General features: G+C 40.7%; 1 protein-coding gene across 3 annotated transcripts in view; it reads right to left on the bottom strand.

The window, feature by feature from the left end:
• BMP2K (BMP2 inducible kinase) overlaps window positions 1-18386 on the bottom strand; it is a 121482-nt gene extending 103096 nt beyond the window's left edge. For all 3 annotated transcript variants that reach the window (XM_036762794.1, XM_036762795.1, XM_036762793.1), the window contains exon 1: window positions 18194-18386. In XM_036762794.1, coding sequence (XP_036618689.1) covers window positions 18194-18386 — 193 coding nt within the window. The remainder of the gene's footprint in view (window positions 1-18193) is intronic.
• Between the last annotated feature and the right edge of the window lie 6561 nt (window positions 18387-24947).

A 24947-nucleotide genomic window follows, 5' to 3' on the forward strand; every position in this document is an offset into this window, starting at 1 on the left:
TAATTTCTAAATTCAATTTTCTTCTTCTATATACAGTGCTTTAAAAGTCTGCCAAATGTTTTATATGAGCTATCTTTATTAGTCTTACAACAACCCTGTGAAAGAGACGTTGTTCAGTCATGTCTGACTCTTCGTGATCCCATTTGGGGTTTTCTTGCCAAAGATACTGGAGTGGTTTGCCATTTCCTTTTCCAGCTCATTTTACAGATGAGAAAACTGAGGCAGAGTTAAGTGACTTGCCCAGAGTCACACAGCCAGTAAGTATCTGAAGCCACATCTGAACTCAGGTTTTCCTGACTACAGGCCCAGCACTCTATCCACTGTTTTACACTATTTACACTACATTTACGCTACTTTACAACTGAAAATACTGAAGCTCAGACATCCACAAACATACAAGGAACAAGTTTTAGAATCTGGATGTAAACCTGGCTTTTTCCTAACTCGAAGACCAGCATTCTACTCACTATGACATTTTATTAAATACTTGCAAAACACATAGTTCTATGCACCAAGGAAGATAACCAAGACTAAATAAGACATGATCCCAGCCCTTATGGAGATGATAATCTAGTAGGGGGGCATAATATATACATAAATAACTGTAATGCCACATGATATATTAAATCCATGAGAGACGTGCTACAATAAGTCCAACCCACCAGGTTTCTTCAACTCCTGCAGAAGGCTTTGGATGTGGTTCTTGAAACACTCAGGGGCATAAGAAAGGAACTGCCCAATCTATGAGTGTGCTAGAAAAACTGCTCAGGGACATTCAGCACCAATAGGGGCCCTTCCGCCCCAAGCCTAAGGCATCCTGTAAAACCCCTGCCCCATCTGGGGAAGCTACATAAGGAAGACTATGGAGAGAAGAGGCATCGTGAGCTCTTGGCAATCAGGATCTATACATGCCTTTTCAGGAGCCTCTATGTAGATTAATGCAGGTAAGGTCAAATGGAAACTGTTGGAGTTGCTTTACCTACTCCATGCAGTTAAAACCAAACAGTACTAGGTCTCCATGGGGTGAAAAGAGATTGTGTCTCTAGAGATTAAGAGAAAGGAAGTTGAAGCATTTCATCATACCAGCTCCCTTCATAATAACCCTGCACTACCTGTGAGGAAGGCAGATGGCACTGGTGGCTTACAGTGACTACGGTGAGCTGAACAAAGTCCTCATGCCTATCACCACACCTGTTCCTGACTAGACAGACCAGGCCTAGGGTGAGTGGCTCGGTTACTAACTTCACCAATGGCTTTCTCTCTGGAGCACTTTTTTTCACCTGGGAAGGAGCCCAATATACTTTCATTGTCCTTCCCCAGGGCTATCTGAATTCTCCCTTACATTGGCACATTTCAGTGGGCTTCGAAAATGGCCTCTCTTCTTAAGGGTATCAATGTACACTCGACTGATAACACAATGCTAACCAAGCAAGATAAGCCACTGTGGCAGAGGCTCTATATCAGATGGTGATCTATAGAAGGGATGGAAAATCCAGGATCCAGAATGTTCAGCCAATGAATGGGAAATACAGTGGGCAGGGAAAACCCAGGGATTCCAGGCACAATCTGAAATAAATTACTGATACTCACTTCCCCAAGGCCAGAGACCTAGTGGACTCCTCAGGTACTACTGAACCAACGTTCCCCACCTGGATATATAGTAAGAGTCCCCACTAAGTCAATCTGAAGGTCTGCCTTTCCAGTGGGACTCAGAACAGGGTATAGCCAAGAAGATCTGAAAAAGGCTGTCCCATAGACTCTCCTGTTGGGCCCTTATGACCCTGCAGGGCATGAGCCATGATCATGAAGACCAGAAGGAGTGAAAGGCACCAAGGAGTGACTTAAGCAACTTTGTGACCTCTGGAGTTACAAGTTCCCCAAAGCAGTCACTCATGATACCACTTTGGAGTCACATGACCCAAACAAGATGAAAACTAATTTTTCCAATTCTCAGGAACTCTTAAAATTCCCCATATTTACAATTATGTGCAAGAAATAACTACACAAGTAACTGTAGCTGTCTCCCTAGCCCAAGTAACCATCAGAAAAATAAAAACCTGTTAAATTAAGAGCAGAGAAGGCTAATCTCTAATCCCCTAACCTGTTCACTCAGCATCCTGTCCCACCAGTCCCTAACACTCTTCAGAGGAGCACAACTAAGCGCAGGAGATCCATTCAGTAATCTCCTTGACGTCGTAGATTCTGCTCCTGAATTTCTCCTGCCATGCCATGCCAACAAGTAGCAGAACTTAACTGGTAACCCAACATCCACCACTACAGAAAAAACAGAAGCATATACTTCCCGGAACTTAGCACTAAGCCAAATAACCAGAGAACAGAAAGAACTGGCACAGGATGGTAACTATGTGTAGAGCTGCATCAGGCCTGAAGTAAAGGAGACTGGCACATTCAGCTAAGACTAGTTCTGTCCCCTCAGAAGTCACTGAGGGGCACAGATTAGAGAGGTCCTCCCTACATGGGAGTGGGTTAAGAATGCTTTGAGTTCTAGTCCTTAGGGATCCTCTGACAATGAGGAAAGGGTCGGAAAGTGAGCAAAATAGGAATATAAGGGGAAAGAAAGGAAAGGAAAGGAAAGGAAAGGAAAAGGAAAAGGAAAAGGAAAAGGTGAAAGGAAAGGAAAGGAAAGGAAAAGGAAAGGAAAGGACAGTAAAGGAAAGGGGGGAAACAGGAAAGGAAAGGAAAGGAAAGGAAAGGAAAGGGAAAGGAAAGGAAAGGAAAGGAAAGGAAAGGGAAAGGAAAGGGGGAAAGGACAAACAAGCAAAGGACAGCAAAGAGGAAAGGAAAAGGAAAGGAAAGGACAGGACAAAGAAGGACAGCAAAGGACAAGCCAAAAGCAAAAGGAAAGAGGCAAAGGAAAGGAAAGGAAAGGAAAGGAAAGGAAAGGAAAGGAAAGTAAAGGAAAGGAAGGAAAGGAAAGAGGGACAAGGAAAGGCAAAGGGGACAAGGAAAGAGCAAAGGAAAGGAAAGAAAGGAAAGGAAAGGAAAGGAAAGGAAAGGAAAGGAAAGGAAAGGAAAGGAAAGGAAAGGAAAGGAAAGGAAAGGACAGCAAAGGACAGCAAAGGAAAGGAAAGGAAAGGAAAGAGGAAAGGACAGCAAAGGACAGCAAAGGAAAAGGGAGAATCTTGACTCAGTAGTGGGAGGAGATTCCACTAAAGAACACTCCCAGAAAGTACTGAGACGTTCTGCATTGGGAGACAGAGAACCTTACAGTTGGTATAATCCACAGGGATTTGTTGCTTAGAGAGATCACTACCTCTGAGAGAATGCTGTGTGCCTCCATCAACAGCATCCTGCCGCAGAACAGTGGAAAGGCATGGACCAGAAAAATTTCATAAAATCTGGGAAGGAAAATGATCATATACAAGATAAGGGTTAGAAATGGACCACATAATCAGTGAAAGAGGAAAACTTCTATCACAGGACAATACTTTTATCCTCTCTGTCCCCTACAGGAATTAACACTTCTAAGAGTAATGCACAAGAGAAAAAGAGATAAGGCAAGATCTAAAAAGCAACAGCATAGAAACTGCTTAGAATACAGAACTCAAAATAGATACTTTAGAAGAATTCCATGAGAAATACAGTCTAAAGAAGGAATAAGGCATAAGAATCATATACAGAAAGAGAACAGTATTAATGAAGAGAATGAGAGAAAAATACTTCTCAGAATTACACAGAAAATGAAGAGCATCTGTTTATCTGTTACTGGGCCCTAGATGATACTAAACAATAACACAGGGCCATATAATCACCTTCTTTCCAGATTTGCCTATTACGGGTTGGATGATGATTCCTCTTTCAGACAGTGCATAGGAAGACCCTATTGCTAAAGAGAAACAACGCATTAGAAATTACATATAGGGTGTTCCTAAAGTCTAAACACATAGGCAAAAATGCATATTTTCAAGAAATACAATGAATGAAATTTTTATTTAATTGGAATATTAACAACTAACATCTTCAACATGATTTCCATCATTTGTGAAGCAAAGGTTGATGCCCTTTGCGAGATTCACGTGAACTCGATGCAATAACTCCACATTGCCGTCAATTGCCTATGTGTCCAGACTTTAGGGACACCCTGCATTTCAGCCCTACAGTGGTAGCACCCTTCACAAATAGGTAAAAACTTCACCAGAGAGGCCTCAAGTCCAGGCCCTGGAATGCTGCCTCTTCCACTAACCAAATGTCCCCCACTCCATCCCCTCTACCCCATATAAGGACCTGGTTCTTGAGAAATTTTGTTTTGCACAATCTACCAGTAACTTCATCTTCTATGACAGAGGCAAATGCAAATACACTTCAGTGGCCACTTATTCAGTAGTAGGGGAAACACTAGGGAATGGGAGTCCTGGCCAGTCCCCCCTGTGGGCAGAGTTCCTGGCAGCATGGCTGGCACTTGAGAAAGCCTTAAGAGATGGGCCAGGGAAGATCTTCATGCACGCTGATTCCTGAGCAGCAACCATAGGGTTGGCCAAGTGGTCTGGGGCTGAGGGAGAACAGTCAAAGGCTTTCTTTCCACTTTGGGGTCAGGAGCAATGGAGGAATTTTTCCAATGCCTCTCCCTACTGCATACAGTTGTTTGTGGGACATGTCAGTATACATCAGAAATATCACACGCTAAAACAGGTGGGAGTCACTACAAGAACAACATAGGTTCCAGAATGCATCCGGTACCAATACAGATTTTGGAATGTATGATCCTAAGGATAAGGCTAATAAGGATAATGGGTTCCTTGTGCCAGTCAGAGCACCCACCTAACCTAGGTAACCCCAAACCTGGCAAAATGGCACTTCCCATCTCAGGGTAAGAGGTATTTCCCTGCTAATCAATAGCTGCATCTTTATGCATTTGACTGCTCAGGTCAAGACTCCAATCTCTCTGAAACCATGGTTATAACAAATCCATGCCACCCTGGGAAAGAGTCTCCTCTAAAGATACCTGGGATCCAGTCTCCAGGAAGATTTACTTGATAAAAATGGATTTTTTTTTCAACAAACATCTGACTGACCTTCTCCAACCTTTTCTTATTCCTTCCACAGTGCACAATTGTGCTCAATGTCCCCTCAGATGGCACCACAGAGTCTGGAGAAATAGCTCAGGTCCCCTTTACTTAGTATGCTTCCTTTGCACTGGAATGGTACAAACAACTCCATTCTCAGAAAGGGCTTAGGGATGGGTTTAAGGAACAGGTGGTTCCACCAATTGTTGAGGGAAGCTTTTTTTTTTTCCCTAAGAGCATAAGCAAAGTGAAACTGTTGCTATTTAAATATGATAAGGATGTGTATTTACTTTGAAGGGGGTCCCCTAGATGACTTGGTGGCAATTCTGAGTCCTTAGAGGGGATTGTATGAGAATCCTTATTTAGCCCCTGTGGAAGAAGGGGCAGCCCCTCCACAGAGGCTTCTTAAGGGACAAAAATTTCATATCTCAGGGAGAGGGATATTTTGGTGGGTGATCCAGGGAATACTGAATGGGTGGTGATATTGAAAGAACCTAGGTATCAACTTAGATCCCAGAGCAGGTTTACACCCTCTTTAGACACTTTGCTAGAGATGACCCTAAAGCATGATGAAAAATTGCTGACTGTGCCAGAAGTTTCATAATCTGTGCTGGAGCCCTGATGTTCCTGGTGAGGCTTCCGCTCATCATTATTGCCTTACAATCAGGAGAAGAATACGAGACTGTGCTTGAGATGTCACTATCTGGGCTGTGTTCCCAAATTTCATCAACATCATGTATGAGGAAACCCACCATGAAGACATCATCAACTACATGGACGACATCATTAAGACCTGAGATTTGGTCTTTCCAAAAGAAAAAGGAAAAAGTCTAGAAATTTCTGATTTCTGTTCTCCACATTTTTCTTAAGTAAAAGCCACAAATTCTTTTTTTCTTTTTCCCCTCAATATGACCTATAAATAGTGGAAAGACCCCTAGAAGATACTTAGGACCTTGCCACCATGTAGTGATATGTGATCTCCCCATCCCCTCAGGTTGGGTGGGTTTGTTTTTCCCAAAAAGGTTACAAAAGCAGGACTTCACTGGCCCAGAGAAAGGGGAAAGGCTCAAACCATGCCTCTCTTGAAGCAGTTTCCTGGTACCCACTGGCTATATTTGAAGGCTTCCTAATCACCTAAGGGCATAAAAAAGAATGACCCACAAGGGGTCAAGGACCCTTCGAACCAAATCCATTTCCGCAGAGAGCCATATAGGTATATATACCAAGGGCTGCTCTCTCCTTGTTATGAGGTGACAAAGTAAACCTAATTGTTCACTGACCAATGAGTACCTCATTTTGTCCCAAAATTGAACTTGATGGCTAGCATCCGGCCCTTCACATGTGCAAAATAAGTACTAAGAGGAAGTAGGGGAAAAGCATCACTCTTATTATTAGGAAAAGGGAAGGCTCAATACAAGACATCACCTTTGCACTGGGTCACAAATGAATAAGATTTTAAGAAGTGATGATTTGGATGGGGTGAGCAACCCTGGCACACTGCAGGGAGAAGAAACAGAATTAGCAAAGGTCAAGATGGCATAGCATATAAGTAGTCCAACTTGGCTGAAGCATAGCATATGTGAAGGGAAATAGTGTAGCATGAGGCCAGAAAGCTAAGGTGATACCATACCATGGAAACAAAGAAATTATAATGCTATTCAGTAAGACCCACTCAAATTTATACATAAGGAAGGTTAATTTGGCAACAGTGTACAGACTGGAGGGGAAAGAAAAAGGTAGTAGACTAGTTAGTGGGCTACTTCACTAATCCAAGTAAGTGGTAATGAAGGCTTATCCCACAATAGAAGAAATAGGCCAGGTTAGAATTGCAAAGATAAAATTAACAGAACCTAATAATTGACTGGATGTGACAGATGAGCAAGACAAATAAACCAAATATTCACATGTCGGAGACTAGGTACCACTGAAAACAGTAAAATCAGAAGGACCAACAGGCTTACAGGAAAAACAGGTTAAGATCTGTTAGGTCACACACCAAGCTTGAGGAGCCAAAGGAACTTACAAATTCCAGGCAATTAGAGATACCTATATGAATTTGGAAATCATTCATGCAAAGGTAAGAATTAACAGTGATAACGTCTAGCTGAAGCACTTCATAAACATTTGCTAAATGAATGGAATGTGTGTCTATGGACAAACAAACGGATATCTTGGGCATACCAGAGATAATTCAAGATAAACTAGACCTAGACTTTAATATCAATCTTCACACAGGCCCCAGGTAATTGTAACTAACAATATGTTCACTAAAGTTTCCAAACAACCTATCTCTCTGCCAATTTATCCTCATGACTCAACCTGGAGTCTTTTCACACTGTAGAGTGTGATCAGCCAATATTCTTGCCACTCAAACATCAATAACCTCTCTGTCTCCATATAACCACCTCCCCCAAATGCCCATAAATTGAAGGCTCTAGTCCTCAGGTATACCATATTATCTCACTATGCACAGACACAAATTATAATCAATTTACGCTTCTTGCTAACACCCACATGGAATCAGTGGAAAGAGCATTTTGAGCAGAGGTAGAATTAAAAAACAGATGTTCACATTCAGTCTCTGTCACTTATTTACTTCCTGTCTAACCTTGGACAAACTTTCCCATTCAGGGCCTTAATTTGCTCACTTGTATGAGGAGGGTAGCCTAGATGAACGTTAGGTTTCCCAACAATTGTAAATATTGATTCTAAGTCCCTTTCTGAGTCTTTTTTACTTCAGAAAGGAGGATCATGGGATCACAAATCTACGTGCTGGAAAGGACCTCCGGGAGTCTTCTAGCCCAACCTCTTCCATGTACAAATTAAGAAATGAAGCTCTAAGAGATGAAATAACTTGCCCACAGTCAAATGGAAAAGTACACTGGTCCAGCTGGGACCCAAACTCAAGTCCATAACCCCAAGTTCAGTGCTCCTTACACTGCATCAGTGACTATCAATGTCCCTACTGCAAGGAATTCAACTACTGAACTGTATCTCAGCCCAAACTGAGATCTCACTAACCCCAAAATGCAAATGGTGCACATTTTAACTCTGAAGGAGCCTCAATTACGTGTTGCAATCCTATCCCAGAATGTGGCAAGATAAACAAGCAAATTAAGGATGCTAATCTTTAATGTCATCTATTTATAGTAGCTGGGAAACACAGTGAATAGAGCACTGGACGTGAACTGAAGTTCAAAGATCCTCACACACACAAGAAAACAAAAACATTTAAATTCATTTTTTAATTAAGAAACTGGTTTAAAAAACAAGAAAATAAAAATTAGGTGAAATGAAAAATGACTAAAACAGAATGCTTATACAAATTTCTAAAATACAACTGAAATAGATAGAGCACCAGAAGTAACACAAATGCAAAAGGAAACATGCAAGATATGATGAGGTATCATTAATGGCTAACCTATACATTCAAAAAAATTCTTCAAGAATTAACTCTGGCAAGAAAATTGTAAGACCAAATTGTTTATAGTGGACAAGTAAATATTACACAGGACTCCAACAAGGATGAGCCCAAGATTCAATATTTCATGACATATTACACTAAGGGGGAGAGGGGTTACTTCAAGCAGAGAAAAGTGGAATAGCAAGGTACATTCATCAATTTCATAGTGATACCAATGAGAACAATTAAAAAAACTGAAAAATAACATATAAACATCCTAGGCCACTGCTTTTTCAAAAGATAAACATGTAAAAAGCAATCAAACTTAAAAAAATAAATGAAGTTTCCCAGAAGTCCCATTCAAAGAAGTCATCTGAGTAACAGCCAATTCTCCCAGACAAAAGATTGTTTTCTCTATCCTAATCCTTCTTGACTTTTGTGTTTGACAGTGTTGACCATCCTCTCCCTCCTAGATACTCTACCCTCTGGAATTTTTGTGATGGTGCTATTTTTGAGCAGTTTAGTGGCTTAATGGATTGAGAGCTGGGCCTGGAGTCAGGAATACCTGAGTTCAAATGCAACCTCAGACACTAACTAGTTGTATAACCCTGGGCAAATCACTCAAGCTCTGTCTGCCTCAGTTTCCTCAACTGAAAATGAGAATAATAATAGCACTTACCTCACCGGGTTGCTGTGAAGACCAAATGAGATATTTGTAAACCTGGCACACCATAGTCTCTTAATAAATGCTCTCTTCCTTTCCCTCTTCCCATTTTCCTCTTACTTGCTTGACTAGTCCTTCTTAAGTCTCCTTTACTGTACCATTGTCTAATAAACTATCCCTTAACAGTGGGTATAAAAGGTCCTATTTTATTCTCTACTCTTTCTGAGGATCACATCAACTCCCACAGTTCAATTATTATCTCTATGTAGATGATTCCAAGCTCTAACTACATCTAGCCTTAGACCTTTTGGAGTGTTAATCCCACATGACCAAAACTGTGTGCTGGACATTTTCATCTCACTGTCCCATAAGCATCTCAAACTCAGCATGTCCAAAACAGAACTCATCTTTCCTCCAAAGTCTACCATTCCTCCTGACTACCCCATTTCTTCTGAGAGTATTACAATGTTGATAATCACCCAGGTTCACAAACTCAAGAGTCATCTTGACTCTCTATTCTTCCTCATTCTAATTGCTAAATCTTGTCTATTCTACCTGCACATCTCTGACGTCTCCTCTCCATTCACATGGCACCACTCCAATTCAGGACTTCTCTACCTGGACTATTAGGATACCTCCTAATTGGACTCCCTGCTTCCGTGATCGTTACTTTCTAATTCATACACCAAATTGACATTTCTGTCACAGTTATGAACATGTTATTCCCCTGCTCAAAATGCTTTTCTGAATTCCCTATTGCCTTTAGAATAAAACACAAACTCCTCTGTTTGGCCAGAAAAAAAAATGATAGTTGAAAAAAAGAACAGAAGGTAGCACTTGAACTGAGACTTCAGGAAAGCAGGGATTTCCAGAGTTGGAAGGGGGGAGGAAAAACATCCTAGGCACAGGAAAGAGCCTCTGCAAAGGTATGGAGAAGAGAGGTGAGAAGCAAACCTGTTTGCCCAGAGTATATGAGAGGGAATAATGTATAATTAGCCCAGAAAGATAGCCTGGAGCCAGTGTTTGGAGGGCTCTAAATGCCAAACAGAAAAGTTTATATTTTATCCAAGGGAAACCTGAGGTCACTAAAACTTCTCCAACAGGTAACTGACATGGTCAGAATTCTGCTTTTGAGATATTGATTTGGAAGTTGTGGGGAAGAACTGGGTGTTGTCTCTTCAATATCATTCATTTAGATCAAAGTCCTTAGACATGGGATGTCCCTAGTGAGGATCTAAGGCTGAAAGAAAATCACCTAGAGCCAACTAGGTGATGAGCCTCTCAAAATTTAGACAACACTGTAACTAGATAAGTCACCAAATATCAAGATTCTATTCAAAGCCTTTCCAGGGTGGAAACACTTGCCAGAATTTGCATTTAGATGGTATAACCTTTGATCAATAAGAAATATTTCAATATCACAGTGAGGCCTCAAGGTCTACATACCAAGTATTCAAAAGAAATTTCATTCCTTTAAATATGTCTTAATACGAAAAATGGTAAATGGAATGACTATGTTTAAAAACAATCTGATTAAGAAGTTATTCCACACACCTAGCAAAAAGGGGCAGCTTCTAAGAATCTCACTTTGGTCAACATGCTTCCAAAAGGAACAAGGCATCGGTGATCTCTAAATCCAATGGCTTTTTCTCAGACTTTAACCTCCTTGACCATTCTAGAATATCTAATATTGACCACACTTCTTTAAACTTACCTTCCTTGATATCTGTGACACTACACATCCAAGATCTGACTGTCTTCTTCCTACCAAAGCCTAAATGTAGAAAATTCTTAAGGTTCTTTCCTCAGTCTTTTCTTCTCTACTTATTTCTCTCTTGCTTCTCAAGCTCATCAAGTCTCTCAATTATAATCTCCATAAAAATTATTCTAACATTGATATCTGCTAGATATCACCACCTCTTGAATCTTCAACTACCTGCTAGGTACCTTGAATACAACATACTCAACACTAAATTAATCATCTCCTTCCCCTCCAACCCCAAACCAGCTCCTCTTTCTATCTTTCTAATCTAAGTAAAAAAAACAAAATTACTTTTGATTCTTTTCCCCTAAGTTCTCATGCCCAGTAAGTCATCAAGTGTGATCAAGTCTCTCTCTACCAGGGAAGATTTCTTGGCAGAGCACTGACTGTTCACAGCATCTACCACTGGTATATAGAACTGTGGAAAGGCAGGTAGGGGTGGAGCTGAAGCTGGTTTATCATATCATAAACAAGCAAGAATTAGGGTGGTAACAATAAGAAATGCATGCAATGGTTTTCAACGGGTTATAGAATAAAGTCCAAGCTCCTTAGCCTGGCATTAATGCTGACCCTTAACCTACCTTTCCAGCCTTATCTCCCACTGCACCACCTAGATGCACCGTAACTCCAGTCAAAGTGAACTGTGCTCTTTACCTGGAATACCTTTCCCCATTTCATCTCTTCCTGCAGAAATTGAACCCATCCTTCAAGTCCAGGCTCAAGTACCACCTCCTCCACAAAGCCTTCTCTAGAATCTTCCCTGACACCCAGAAGCTGAAAATGATCACTCCCTCTTCTGAGCTCCAAAAGCACCTCATACCTCTGATAAACTACAAAGTAGGATGTAGTAAAAGCTGAATTTTTCATATCCCTTACTAAATTATAAATTTCTTTGAGAAAAATGTTTATACCATATTTACTTGTGTGGCCCCCACAGTACCCAACATAGTTCTTTACATAGAGTAGACATTCAATAAATGTCTGTCAAATAAATTATATCTCCAGACCATGCTCAACTCTTTCATACATCATAGGATCACAGGTTTTTAGAGACAAAAGCAACCTTAGATGAGGCTTTAGAAGTCACTGCTTTCTGGAAAATGGTGTTTAATTTCTATAAATCATTTCATTTTGCTTTACTATTATCAATGTCAGAGATGTTCTAACATTTTCACTTCCAATTGACAAATAATTGGCAATGATTCCTAACACATTAACCTAGACTGACCCACCCTTCCTCAAGTATTTAAACGCTTTGAACGAACACTATGATTAAATTCTCAATATCCCTATCACTGTCGATTGGTTCCCATTTCAAATTTGTCACCCAAATTTGCCAAATCAACAACAGCTCTCCAATGTCAATGTCACCCCACCTTCAAAAGACTTAATATAGCTTCTTTAATATCTTTTTGCTTTCCATATGGACTTTGTGCAGAGATGCCAAGATAATATGCCTCAAACACTCTTTACACTCGAATTCCCACTAATATAGATTTCACAGAAAAACAGAACCTTAAAAAGTACTTCAGAGGCTACCTGGCCTAAATTCTAAAGAAGAACCACCTATACAACACATTTACAAGTAGGCATCTAGTCTTTCCTTCAAGGATTCCAACAATTCCAAACAGTCACTCCTTCCTCAACTTACAGTGGTGAGGTTGACTTTTAACAATGGTAACAATTTACATTTAGCCCTAATACAATTTCATTCCATTAGATTCAGCCCAACCTCATATTCTTTTTGAATCCTGACTGCTCTCCCACATTTGTATCACTTGAAGATTTGATAAAATCTAAGCTTTTGTCAATCACTGAGAAAACTGTTACATGGCACAGAGACAAACACAGTTCTCCAGCAAAGGCCTCTAGATGCCTCCTTTCCAACTGACATCAAACCACTTTTGACTACTCTTCAGATCCTGCTATTCAACCAACTCAGAACTCATCTCATTGTACCCACTGTTATCTAGCCTATAAAAGTCCATCTCTTCTATAAGAACAACATGAGACAGAAATACAGCTATCTAAAGAAATGGTTACAGAGATCAGGCACCTCTCCATGTTGGTGGGTGAGCACTAAATGAATTTTCATCCATCTTCAATGGTTCTCGGCCATAATCTATCTGACCAATGACTAAATGCCATCAGTAATGCCTGCAAAACCTGCAGCAGGAGATGAAAAGATGGCTTGAAAGCTCTATTCACAGTGTCTATCTTTACAGTCAGATAAACATGTTGACTTGTCATTCCCTGAACTATGAAAAGGTCTGAACTGATTTTCAAAAGGGAACTGAAGCCAAATGACTCACCTAAATCTAGAAAAAGTGTATCTGTGAGATTTCCTTGGTCCCCCAGTCTAGCAATGCTGTCAGAAAAGGGAATGAGGTTAGCCTGGCATGATCTAGTCTTGATGACACTATATTAATGGCTTCCCTATCCAGATATTCACCAACTAGCTCTTTAAAAATTTATAGAATTTTGATAGGTCTCAAGCCTAGAGTATATATTAGAATCCCCCTCAAAAAAAGCCATTTTTGTGCTTCAATAAGATCCTTCCCTGAATGTTTCCTTAAAAAAAAAGATTGAGTGATGTTGGGCATTTGACTTTTTAGAAACTATTGCCTTTCATTCAAAGAATCTATATATTATTGCATTTTAAAAGTTTATTTCATAGCTTGAACTTTTGTAGATTGGCTTCCAGTGGATACAAAATGGACCATGTTACCAATGACTTTCAAGTAAAAAAGATATCATCCATGAAATCTATAGCTGGAGTAGGAGGCACGCTAAGTAATCATCAGCAACCATGAAATGTTTATTGTCTAAAATTATATGCTATGTAATATACCTACTTGAGCTTTTGAAGGAGTATTTGGTACCCACAAAATGACCTAGGAAAAAGACTACTAGTACATTGGGTAGCTCCTCTATTGAGGATTTGGAAAAATGAAGGGGAAAAAATGCAGAAAAGAGGAAAGCATGATTGTGCACCATTGAAAAGAACACCCATATTGATGAAACCATGATTCCACTTATCTCTAATTTATTCTAAACTTATGTTCATCAACAAAAACTAACCACAAACAAAATGCCTCAAAATTCGGAGCAAATATTAAAATAGGTCATTCTTGACCCTTAGAGCCACATATACATATATATACACACACATATACACATCCATATATAGTATTTTCAAACACGCTTATCATGGGACAAACAACTTACAATGTATACAAAGCATATGATGTTACAGAGTGAATCAATTGCAACAATTTATGTATGCAGTGCATTGTTATGCTCATTAATGAAGAATCCCTTGAAAAAGAAACATTTTATGTGAATGGGAGGCAAGTGTCAAAGCAGAGATGTCTCTTTTAGAGATATCAGCATGACAAAAATAACTTAGTGTTCAACTTCCAGGCTCTAAAGTCAGCCAAGTTTTGCTTTCTGTTCGCCAAACTTCTTTCTGTACCCTGTTCCCCCTTCAGAAACCCAGAGAAGCTACGTAATTTATGGGCCCAAGGTCAAGGAAGTAGGAGTAAGGGACAGTCAAAATACGACCCCAGGTCCTCTGTTACCAGAGCCATTTCAGAGCCATTATGCTCTCAGCCTCCCTCAAAAATTATGTGTGTGTATGGTACAGATGAGGAGATAGTGGTTTTTGTAAAAAAATGTGGGGGAATTGGGGGAGAGGGGAGGCATTGTGGACTAAGAACCAATTAGTCCAGAGTTGATATGGTTACCAAAAATGCTAATGCAATCTTAAATAAAATTAACAGGAATGAGTCCACAATGAGTTAGGTTATAGTCCTGCCGGAATCTGCCCTAGTTGGACCACATTCAGAGTACAGCTTGGTTCTAGGCACCACATTTTAGGAAGGACAGAAGCAAGCTGAACTAGTTCAAAGGAGGATGAACTGCATAACAAAGAGACTGGAAACCAAGCCACCAGACTGGTGACTGAAGGAACTGAGGAAGTTTAGCCTAGATAAGAAAACACGTAGGATATAACTGCTGTCTTAAAATACTTGAAGGGGTTATTATGTAGAAGAGAGATTAGACTTGGTTTTGCTTCCTCCAACAAAAATTTAAATGACTACTTTGTGAAGATCACTGTGCAGCTAGGCACTGGGAGAGAAAAGAAGTTCAAATGACGCTCATGCAAGGAAAAATTAGAGCTGCCCAAAAAGCACAATGGCCTGTTTAGGGACGTAGTGAATTTTTCACCTTCCAGTAGGGGCTGAAAGATCATTTCATCCAGGATGTTATAAATGACATTCAGGTTCAGTTAATAGTTGGCCTAGGATCTCTCCAAGGGCCATGTCCACTCCTGAGATTCTATGATTCCACATTCCAGTTTAGCCACAATGCGGTCTGCATACACTAGCAAAGGGCTGTCTGACATGTTCTCTGATCCCAGCCCTGCTATTTTACTACTTGTGTAACTTTGGACAATTCATTTGGCCTCCCAGGGCCTTCGTCTCTTCATGTGTAAAATGAAGACACTGTACTAAATCAAAGGTTTTTAACCTCGGACCCATGAACTTGTTTTTTTTTATATATATTTTGATAACCATATTTCAAAATAATTGGTTTCCTTTATAATCCTATGCATTTTATATATTTAAAAGCTTTATGCTAAAGGGTTTGCAAGTTGACAAAGGCATTCATGACACACAAAAAGTTAACTCCTGGACTAAAGGACTTTGAAGGGCTTTCAGCTTTAGTCTATAAAGGTCTAATGTCTAATAGTGCTAATCCTAAAGGTTAAAGTGATTTAATCATTTTTATAATGCTTTGAGAAATGAAGGAAACCAGGAAAGTGGGTGGCCAAAGGGTTCTCTCCCAGGAAGACATCTCTTGAGAAGAGTCCTGAAGATTTAACTCCAGGAGCCTCAGGCACTGATCAGAGTACACTAACTCATACAAGCTTATAAAGCCAGCAGGTGCCCCCTCTACAAACCTTCCAGGATTCAACCTTCTCTGCCTGAGACTGTCTCTCCCTCCAACAGTAATCGAATTTCTGCCCCAAGACTACCAGATACATATCTTATGAATGACTTTTTTTTGGGGGGGGGAGGAACATAACTTATGTCATTTTCTTGGCATCCAGTGATTTCTTTCCACAGTACCCATCCTTTTGAGGTCCCAGAAAGTTTCTCCATGCTTCTTACATAATTCTACTTCTAGTTGTGAATATCCTGACAAAAGTACATATGGCACTCTATCAGCAAAATTTATTGTGGTTGCAACAGATTACTTAATTGTTATACTATTCTAATTCTACATTTACATTTTAATTTACTCTCTGAAAGCAAAGGCCACTGGAATGATTCATGACTACTAATACCTACAAACTTGAAGACTAATTTAATAGTACAACTTTAACAATCTGAGAGCATATCTCAACTTGCACATAACTTCAATTATTGAAAGTAGCAGTTTAAAGAAAAAAGATATAATAGCAATACCTAAAATTAAGCAGAGTTTGGTAAACTTAAAAGAGAATGAATTCAGCTAATTCATCAAAAATTTTTTGGGGAGTAGGGGGGAAGTGGAATTTCTTTGGTTTTGAGGCAAAGACCTCCTGCTCCTCCACCAAATAAATTTCTTTTAGTTGCTATCTCTCTCTATTCAACTAGACAACTTATACTTTTAATCATTCACAAAACCATTGCATCTTTATCTCACTTGATTTTAAATACCCAAATTCATTAAGTTTCTCCTACACTACTAATCTGCTCACTGTTTAAGATATTTGAAAACATATACATAAATGATGCATCTTAGAAGTATTATTTTCAAAATACATAAACTTTTCTAAAACATTCACAGAAATGAAATACATTGCATCTATTCTGTTCAATAATTGTTTTTCATCTTGGTTCTAAAGGAAGTATTTGCTACCACAAAGAAATATATTTAGTTTTTAAGAATCTCAAACTCTCAATTTTAATACTGTTGTTGTTCAGTCGTGTGGGATGCTTTGTGACCCCATTTGGGGGGGGGGGGGTTTCTTGGCAAAGGTACAGGAGTGGTTTGCCATTTTCTTCTGCACCTCATTTTACAGATGAGGAAACTGAGGCAAACAGGGTTAAGTGCCTTTCCTGGGGGTCAGACAGCTAGGAAGTACCTGAGGGCAAATTTTAACTCATGAAGATGAGTCTTCAGGACTCCAGGCAAGACACTCAATCCACTGCGCCACCTAGCTGCTCGAATTTTAACACCACACTGATTTAAAAAAAAAATTTACAATACCAAACAATAAACAAACCTCCAGGGGCAAGTGAAAACAGAGATTAGCAACACAGCAGACACTTTTCAGGAGTTTCAGTTTTGTGAATTACAAAACCGGAAAGCCTGTGATCTATAATCACTTAAATGAATGGAATGGGTGTTGCAGTCAAAGTGTGAAGAACATAACAGATTTTAAAATCCATTCCCTACTTCTACTGTCACAGTCATTTACAATAAGGAGTACTGAGCAAAATGCTTATTCAGTAAGGAAAACTCTAACCTGCTGTTTCATAGTATCCTTTAAGAGCTACTAAGAAGCCAGTTTTAAAAGCGTGACCATAATAGAGCGTCCCACTAAAGACTCACTTTAAAACCATACTCAAGGCACGTGCTTCGTGACCGCCTCCCTAAAAAGCAATTTTTCCTGGGGAAGACAGTGATGTGCAAAGCAGTTATCTGAAGTTATCACTGAACGTCTGAGGTCAGGAGATGACATCAATTTCTGCAGGAGACGGACTTGACCAACTTCCAGGCTAGCACAGGACGCAGACTAACTGGTGGAGCCGCCTTCAGCATTGTTTGTTTTCAATCAGCGCGGCTGGAGGAGTGTGGGGTGGGGGAAGCCTGGGGGATCAGGGAGTCCGAGGACCTGGGTTCAAAACCCACCTGCTCTACCTACACTGGGCAAGCCCCTTCCCCGCTCCGGCCCTAGGTCTCTCTCCCAGGCCTTTTGAATCCCTCTAGGGATTATTTCACCCCTATCATGTATATAAGTTGCAGGCACATGGTCGTTTGCATGTTCTTCTCCCCCTGTCAGACTGCAAGCTCCTTGAGGGCACGTCTTTGACAGCCCTAGGTATCCCCAGGACTGGACGGGTCGGAAGAAACCACGCGCTCCCTCCCCGGCCCTAAGACTGACTGCGAGCTCCTGAAGGGCAGGGGCCATCTTAGCCCTGGCAGGGCACACAGTAGGCGCTTAATGCATGTGGGCTGACTTGAGCTGCTGCATGTAGCTCGGTTGGCGTACGCTCTCGCGCCCGGCTCGGGGAAGAGAGAGCGCCCCGACCCGCCCCGGCCCCCCGTCTCCCCATCCCGGGTACCTTCGGCCAGCGGCTCCTCCAGGGTGACCTGGTAGCGGCCCACGGCAAACACGCGGACTCCCACGGAGGAGGCTCCGGAGCCGGCTCCGGACCCGCCGCCGCCGCCGCCCGGGCAGCCTGGGCCGCCCCCTCCGCCGGCCCCGCTGCCGCCGCCGCTGCCATCCGACTTGGGCATCCGGGAGAACTTCTTCATGGTGTGGCGGGCGCGGCCCCCGCGGCCCCGGGAGGCGCAGTCAGCGGGCGCCGGCAGCCTCACATCCCGCGCGAGCGCGCGCGGGGACACCGAGGCCCGCGGCTGGAGGGCCCCCCGCTGTCCCGCACCGCGAGCGGGCTGGGGGGCGGGGAGTGGGCTGAGCGCGGCGGACAGCAGCGAGCTGCAGGAGGAGGGAGCCGAGCGAGCGTGGCGGAGCTGCGGCGCAGCTGCCAGGGGTGTTGGCGAGCCCGGGCTGTCCGCCTGCCTGCCCGCTTGCCTCCCTGCCCGCCAGCCGGAGATGTGCCGTCGGCGGCCGCGGCGCCGGGACTAACTGCCCCGAGCGGAGCTCCGCGCACGCGCAGCGCGAGCGCCCCTCCGCCGGAAGTGACGCCCCGCCTCCGCATCACGTGAGAGGCGGGGGCAGGGCGGAGAGGAGGGAAGGTCGCACCGGCAGCCTCGGGCTCCGCTGGGGAAAGGATGCTCCGGAGGGGAGTGGTCTTCCGAGGCTCCAGTCCTTCGGGTCCCGCTCGCTAGGCTTCCCGGCCCCCCCACCCTGAGGCTGCCATCGGCCCCAACCCTGCCCCCACCCCATCATCCTACATCTGGAGAAATTGAGGCCGGAGTTCCCAAGTGTGGATGTGGCCTGGCACCTTAGCTCCGAGCGTGGGCTGCTTGGAGAAGCCGGACCCCTGGAGGGCAGGGGCTGGTCATCCCCATGCTTAGCGCGGAGGCTGGCATGTAGTAGGTGCTTCATAAATGCTACTTGACTGACTAAATGATCGCTCTTCATTTCTCCACTCATTAATTCATTCCTTAGGCGTTAAGGATCTCCTGTCCTATCACTAGGGGCAGCTGGAGGTGAAATGAATAGTGTGGGGGCCTCAAGGCGGGAAGGCTCTTCTTCATGCGTCAAACCCGGCCTCAGACACCTACCAGCTGGGGACCTTGGACGAGTCACTTCTCCCCTTTGCCTCAGTTTCTTCATCTGTAAAATGAGCTGGAGAAGGAAATGGCAAACCCCTCCAGTGTCTTTGCCAAGAAAACCCCAAAATTGGGGGTCACACTGAAAAAAATGACGGAACAACAATGTCCTGTTTATTAGGTACTATCTGATATGGCGATTTTACTATGAGAAATGTTTAAAAAGTAACCTTTATTAAAATAATATGCTAATAATATATATTACACATATATGATGTGTAATATATAATAAATATAAATATATATAATGTATTTGAAATGGCAAAGGTTGAACCTTTTAGGTCTTCCTAAATCTGAGGCTGGATGTCCTTTGTGGCAGTTTCCTTTTAAGAGCTTATCTTATGGTTGGGAATAAGAAAATTCCATGCTGTATAACCTCATCAGTTTTCCCATCTGGAAATAATCATGAATTATTTATCAAGCTGCTTAAGGGCCAGGACAATTTCATTCTCCCATTTATATTCCCAACATCTAGCAGTGACTGACCCCATAGTAGGTGCTTAATAGATGCATGCTGATCTAACCAGCTTGCTGATAGTTGATATTTTTATAGCCCCTGAAGTCTTACAAAATGCTTTAATTTATATGATACTCACAATATTACTTTAAGGTAGCGTGTATAGGTAGGAATTACAGGCATCGTTAACTTCCATTTACAAAAAAGAAAACAAGACCAAATAGCTTAAATGATTTTGAGCACAATCTGACAGATTAAAACCCTGGCTCCTGCTGCCTCCATGCTAACTCTTTTCACTACAGCTAAAGGAATTGGACTAAATCATCTCTAAAGTCCTTTCGAGCTATAAATTTATATATGGTAAATTCCATTAAATAAAAATTCTATAAGAGTTTGGAGGAGGAAGACATCAACAGGGGTTTCCCAGAAATGGGATTTGAATTAGACTTGGAAGGATGGGTGAGATTTTAGTAGGTAAGAGAAGGGAAGAGCATTCATTACAAGGAGTGGTTTAGGGGGTAAGGTGTTTAGACCCACTATTTCAATTCCTCTCATTCTAAGCATTTTGAAGATATATCTGAGCACGATATAGTAATTCATGCTATCTTCTACAATCGATTTTCCAAAATCTTTATTTTATTTCATTTATTTGACAAAATAAACTGAGATGTTTGATCTGATGATACAAGTTTAGGATTACAGATCCAGAACTTGAAGAAATGTCAGAGGTCAACAAGTCCAACCCCCTTATTTTACAGAGGAAGAAAAATGAGACCTAGAGAAGTGCCCAGGGTCACATAGACAACAGATAAGAGAGTCCAGATTCTAAACACAGGTCTTCTGATTCCAAATCCAGTGACATAGCAGCGCACTCAAGCAATTCACCTATCAACAAGTATTTATTTAATGCACATCAAGTGCCAAACATCTGGGCTGATGGGGAATACAAATACAAAAAGGTAAATGATTACTCAGGAGTTTGCATTCCATCCAGGAAGACATACAAGTATAGAATGAAACACCACATACCGAATAAATACAATTTGGTCAGGTAAGGATGGTATTTGTGAGGGAGTTGGGGGGTTAAGAAGGTCTTCATGTGGAAGGTGATGCCTTGTTGTGCTAGAAGGAAGTGACAGATTCTGTAGTAGAAATGAGGAGGTAGCTTCCCCAGGCATGGGGAGCAACTAGTGCAAAAGTGCAGTCAGAAATGGAGTACCATGTGTGGGGAACAGAGAGAAAGGCAACTTGACTAAAATAGATCGTGGAGTATGGGTAGAAGAATAACATTAATACTGTTGCAGGTTTTGAAGATTTTTAAAAGCCAAAGAAGTTTATATTTCAAAATATTTGATATTTTTAAAAGTTTATAAATAAGTTTCTGTTTCATCCTGGAAGGAGTAAGCGACTCCTGAAGTTCATTTAGTAGGGGGAATCACTTGATGATGAGTTAAAGCCTTAAACCATAAGTAGTACCAAGTAAAAAAAAAACTCTTTAATTTTCCCATAGTTATATAATAATTTTTATAAGCTCTTACATTTATAAGCACGACAACATTGCAGTAACAGTATCAACCATCATTACTATAAGATTTTATATTTATATGATTGGTTGGTTTTACTACCAAAGGACTTTGACATTTATTGTCACATTTTATTATCTGCACACCCTGGAAAGTTGGGGAGAAATAGGTATTTGCTCCTCCCCTAATTTATAGTTCAGAAATTTGAGAAACAGAAGTGAAATTAAGTATTCACCAGTGAGGTAAGAAAAATCTAATTCATGGAAGAATATGGTCGTGATGACTATGGGAGAACAGTCTATATAAATTCTAGTTAATATTGTGATGTGAAAGGGCACGCAGGAGAGCCTAGCTCTCCATTATATAATTAGTGAGGATCAAAAAGGGGAACCAGATTAAAAAAAGGATCAAGAAATCCAATGGGAAACATGAGTGAGCTTCATGCAACCTGGAGCTACACAAAAAGACAATAAGACACCACAACACTGGAAGAGAGGGACCTCCAGGAAAACCAGCATGAGCTCAGGTGCACAGACCAGCCAGACTACAGCAGCACCCAGACCAGGCACAGTCCAGGAATTTTGAAGGTTGCAAGCACTCTGAGCCCAAAGATGAGGGGAAGATAAGAGCCAACAACCGGACACCAGGAAATTAAAGTTAGGACCTCACCCTTATATCTAAGAGTGCTGGACGGAAAGGAACCTGATCCAGGTTCAGAGTCTCAAATCAGGAACTGAGACTGGAGACAGGAATAAACAGAGCACATCTAATAATATAAAGAAACTATGGATCGAAATACCCAAAAGGAAAAAGAAGAGGAGAGTATTTCTAAAACAAGCATAAGCAGACCAGGGGGAAATAGTTTGGCCAGTACAAGAGGAAATGAAACAAGAGGGGAAAAAATGAAATAAGACCTCTGGAAGAAAAAAAAAACACCAAGGAATAAATAGCTTAGGTGGTAAACCTTACCTAGGTGGCAAAATCTTTGAAAATTAGAATGGACCACATAGAACTTAGCGACTTAATGAGACAACAACAAAAAATTAAAATAAAATGAAAAGGTTTGCGTTATTTTTAAAACAGAAGAAAATATAAGATATATACTCTGAGAAACAACTGACCTGGAAAATGGGTTGAAGAGAGATTAAGAATCATCAGACTACCTGGAAACTATGACCAAAAAAGAGGGGGGAGGGACAGGGACTGCATTCTACATTTTAAGAAGGCATAAATGAAGACTGCTCAAATTGGGGGGGGGAGAGGTGGCTAGCAAATGAAAATAGAATACATAGATCACCTGCTAAAAGAAACCCCAAAATGAAAACACCCAGGAAAACCATAGCCAAAACACAAAGTTCTTGGTCAGAGTAAAAGTAATACAAGCAGCAAGAAAGAAATAATTTAAGTTGAGAAGAAACTGTAAAATGCAAACAAAACAGGAGAAATCTAAAGTGCCAAATATATTTGAACAATTAGACAAGGGCTAAGTGATGAAGTACTTACATTTTAATAGAGAAGAGACAAATGATGCTTCAGAATATCTTCAAGGCCATAGAAGAAATTAAATAAGACAAAGGGACTGCTATGATTTCATTCCTCCTTGAAAGTACAGGTTGTTAGAGATATAAGAGAATATTCCAAATGCACTCCTTCCTGGAGTTGGGAGGTCCACAGGTTTTGCATATTGTTCATGCTGTGATCAGTTATGCTAATTTTTTCCTCTTTTTTATTTTTCTTTTTTTTGTTTTTAAAACTACTGTTTGCTATATGGAATGACTGTCATGGGGAGAGGAAGAGTACTGGGGAAGACTATGATATGTAAGAAACAAAACACACCAAGATATTGAAAAATATTAAATACTTAATTTTTTAACATTTTAAAAAAGGAAAAAGGAGGGCTTATTTCATTCTTGGTATTTCTATCACCTGAGCTTAGCAAAGTGCTTGGCACATAGTGTGACCTTAACAAATACTTCTTGACTAAAAGAAGAAAGAAAAAGGAGGGATAATCTCTCTTTCCTCTCTGAGGAAAAAAAGAGAAAAAAGGAAGTGAAACATACTTATCTCATAAATGGGATGCCTGAGAAGAAGGGTTTACGAAGTAAAGGAATTAGGAAATTGGCATTTCATGAAATTCACTTTTATCTTAAACTGCACAAAGGTGAGTTACGGAAATACACACATATACACAGAATTTGATATAGCAATATATTAAACTAAACAAAGAAAGAGAAAGATCAGGAAATGGGAGAGAAGGTTTTAAGAAAAAGAGAAAGAATAGTCTCAAGCAAAACAAACTTCAAGTACATTATAAAGAGGGGGTGAAAAGGAACCAGTGTTTGGGGCAAAAGAAAGAAAGAAGAAGAACAATCAAATGAAAGACCATTCCAGCTACAGATCACTAATGTTAATCATATTCCTTTTCTTTCCACCATCCACTGTGTTAAAAAAGGGGTAAGGCCAAAGAGAAGAAAAAATGTAAAAGAAATTCACAGTTAGCAGTGATAACCATGAATATAAATGGGATGAACTTATCTGTAAAATGGGAGAGGATAGCATAATGGATTAGAAAGATGGACCCAACAATATGTTGAGGGTTTTTTTTAAAGGCACTTGAAACAAATGATAGAAATGAAACAAAATCCCCCAAATCTCTGGGATACAGCCAATATTGTACCCCAGAGGAAATTTACATCATTTAATACTTTCACAAATAAAACAGAGAAAGAAGAGATCACAGAATTGTGCATGCGACAACAATAACAAAACACTAGAAAAGCAACAAATTGAAGTCAAAACAACATCCCAACTAAATACAGAAATGGAAATCCTGAAAATCAGAGAAGAAATTAACCAAAAAAAATTGAACTGATAAAGATTTGCTAATGTGAAAAATGAGATGATAGTGATGACCAAAAAAAAAACTGACAAGAAAGAAAAGAGCATCAGTGAAACATTTAAAAATTCAAAGAGCAAAAAGTTCAGAGGGAGACAGAAAAGCAAGGTGATTTTAGAATTTGTTATATACTTTAAAAAGATCTTTATGTAAAAAAGATTTTCAGTTTCATACACAATCTTCCTTTTCTCTTCTTTGGATGTGAAAGTGATCTTTTTTCTTCTTCAAGTTCATAATTATAAAAGATAAAAAGAAACTCAAGATATACTAAGTCCAATGTCTATTATTTTGAAACAAAATGATAGCCAGCATGTTTTCAGATGGCAACTACATTTTTTTCACATTCCTATTTATGACTTTTGTTTTTGTTCAGTTATTTCAGTCATGTCCGACTTCATGATCCCATTTTCGGGGTTTTCTTGGCCAAGATATTATCATGGTTTGCCATTTCCTTCATGAGTTCATTTTACAGATGAGGAAACTGAGGCAAACAGGGTTAAAAGACTTGACCAGAGTCACACAGCTAGTAACTATCTGAGGCTGGATTTGAACTTAGGAAAATGAGTGTTCCTGACTCCAGGCCTTGTGCTCTATATCCACTGCACCACTAGCTGCTCCTATTTATGACTATATGACAATAAACAGTTATCTAGATTTTTTCGGTATCTAAATGATTCCCTGATAAGCAGTCAATCTTATTATGG

This window comes from Trichosurus vulpecula, chromosome 6, assembly GCF_011100635.1.
Source record: "Trichosurus vulpecula isolate mTriVul1 chromosome 6, mTriVul1.pri, whole genome shotgun sequence".
Lineage (NCBI taxonomy): Eukaryota > Metazoa > Chordata > Mammalia > Diprotodontia > Phalangeridae > Trichosurus > Trichosurus vulpecula.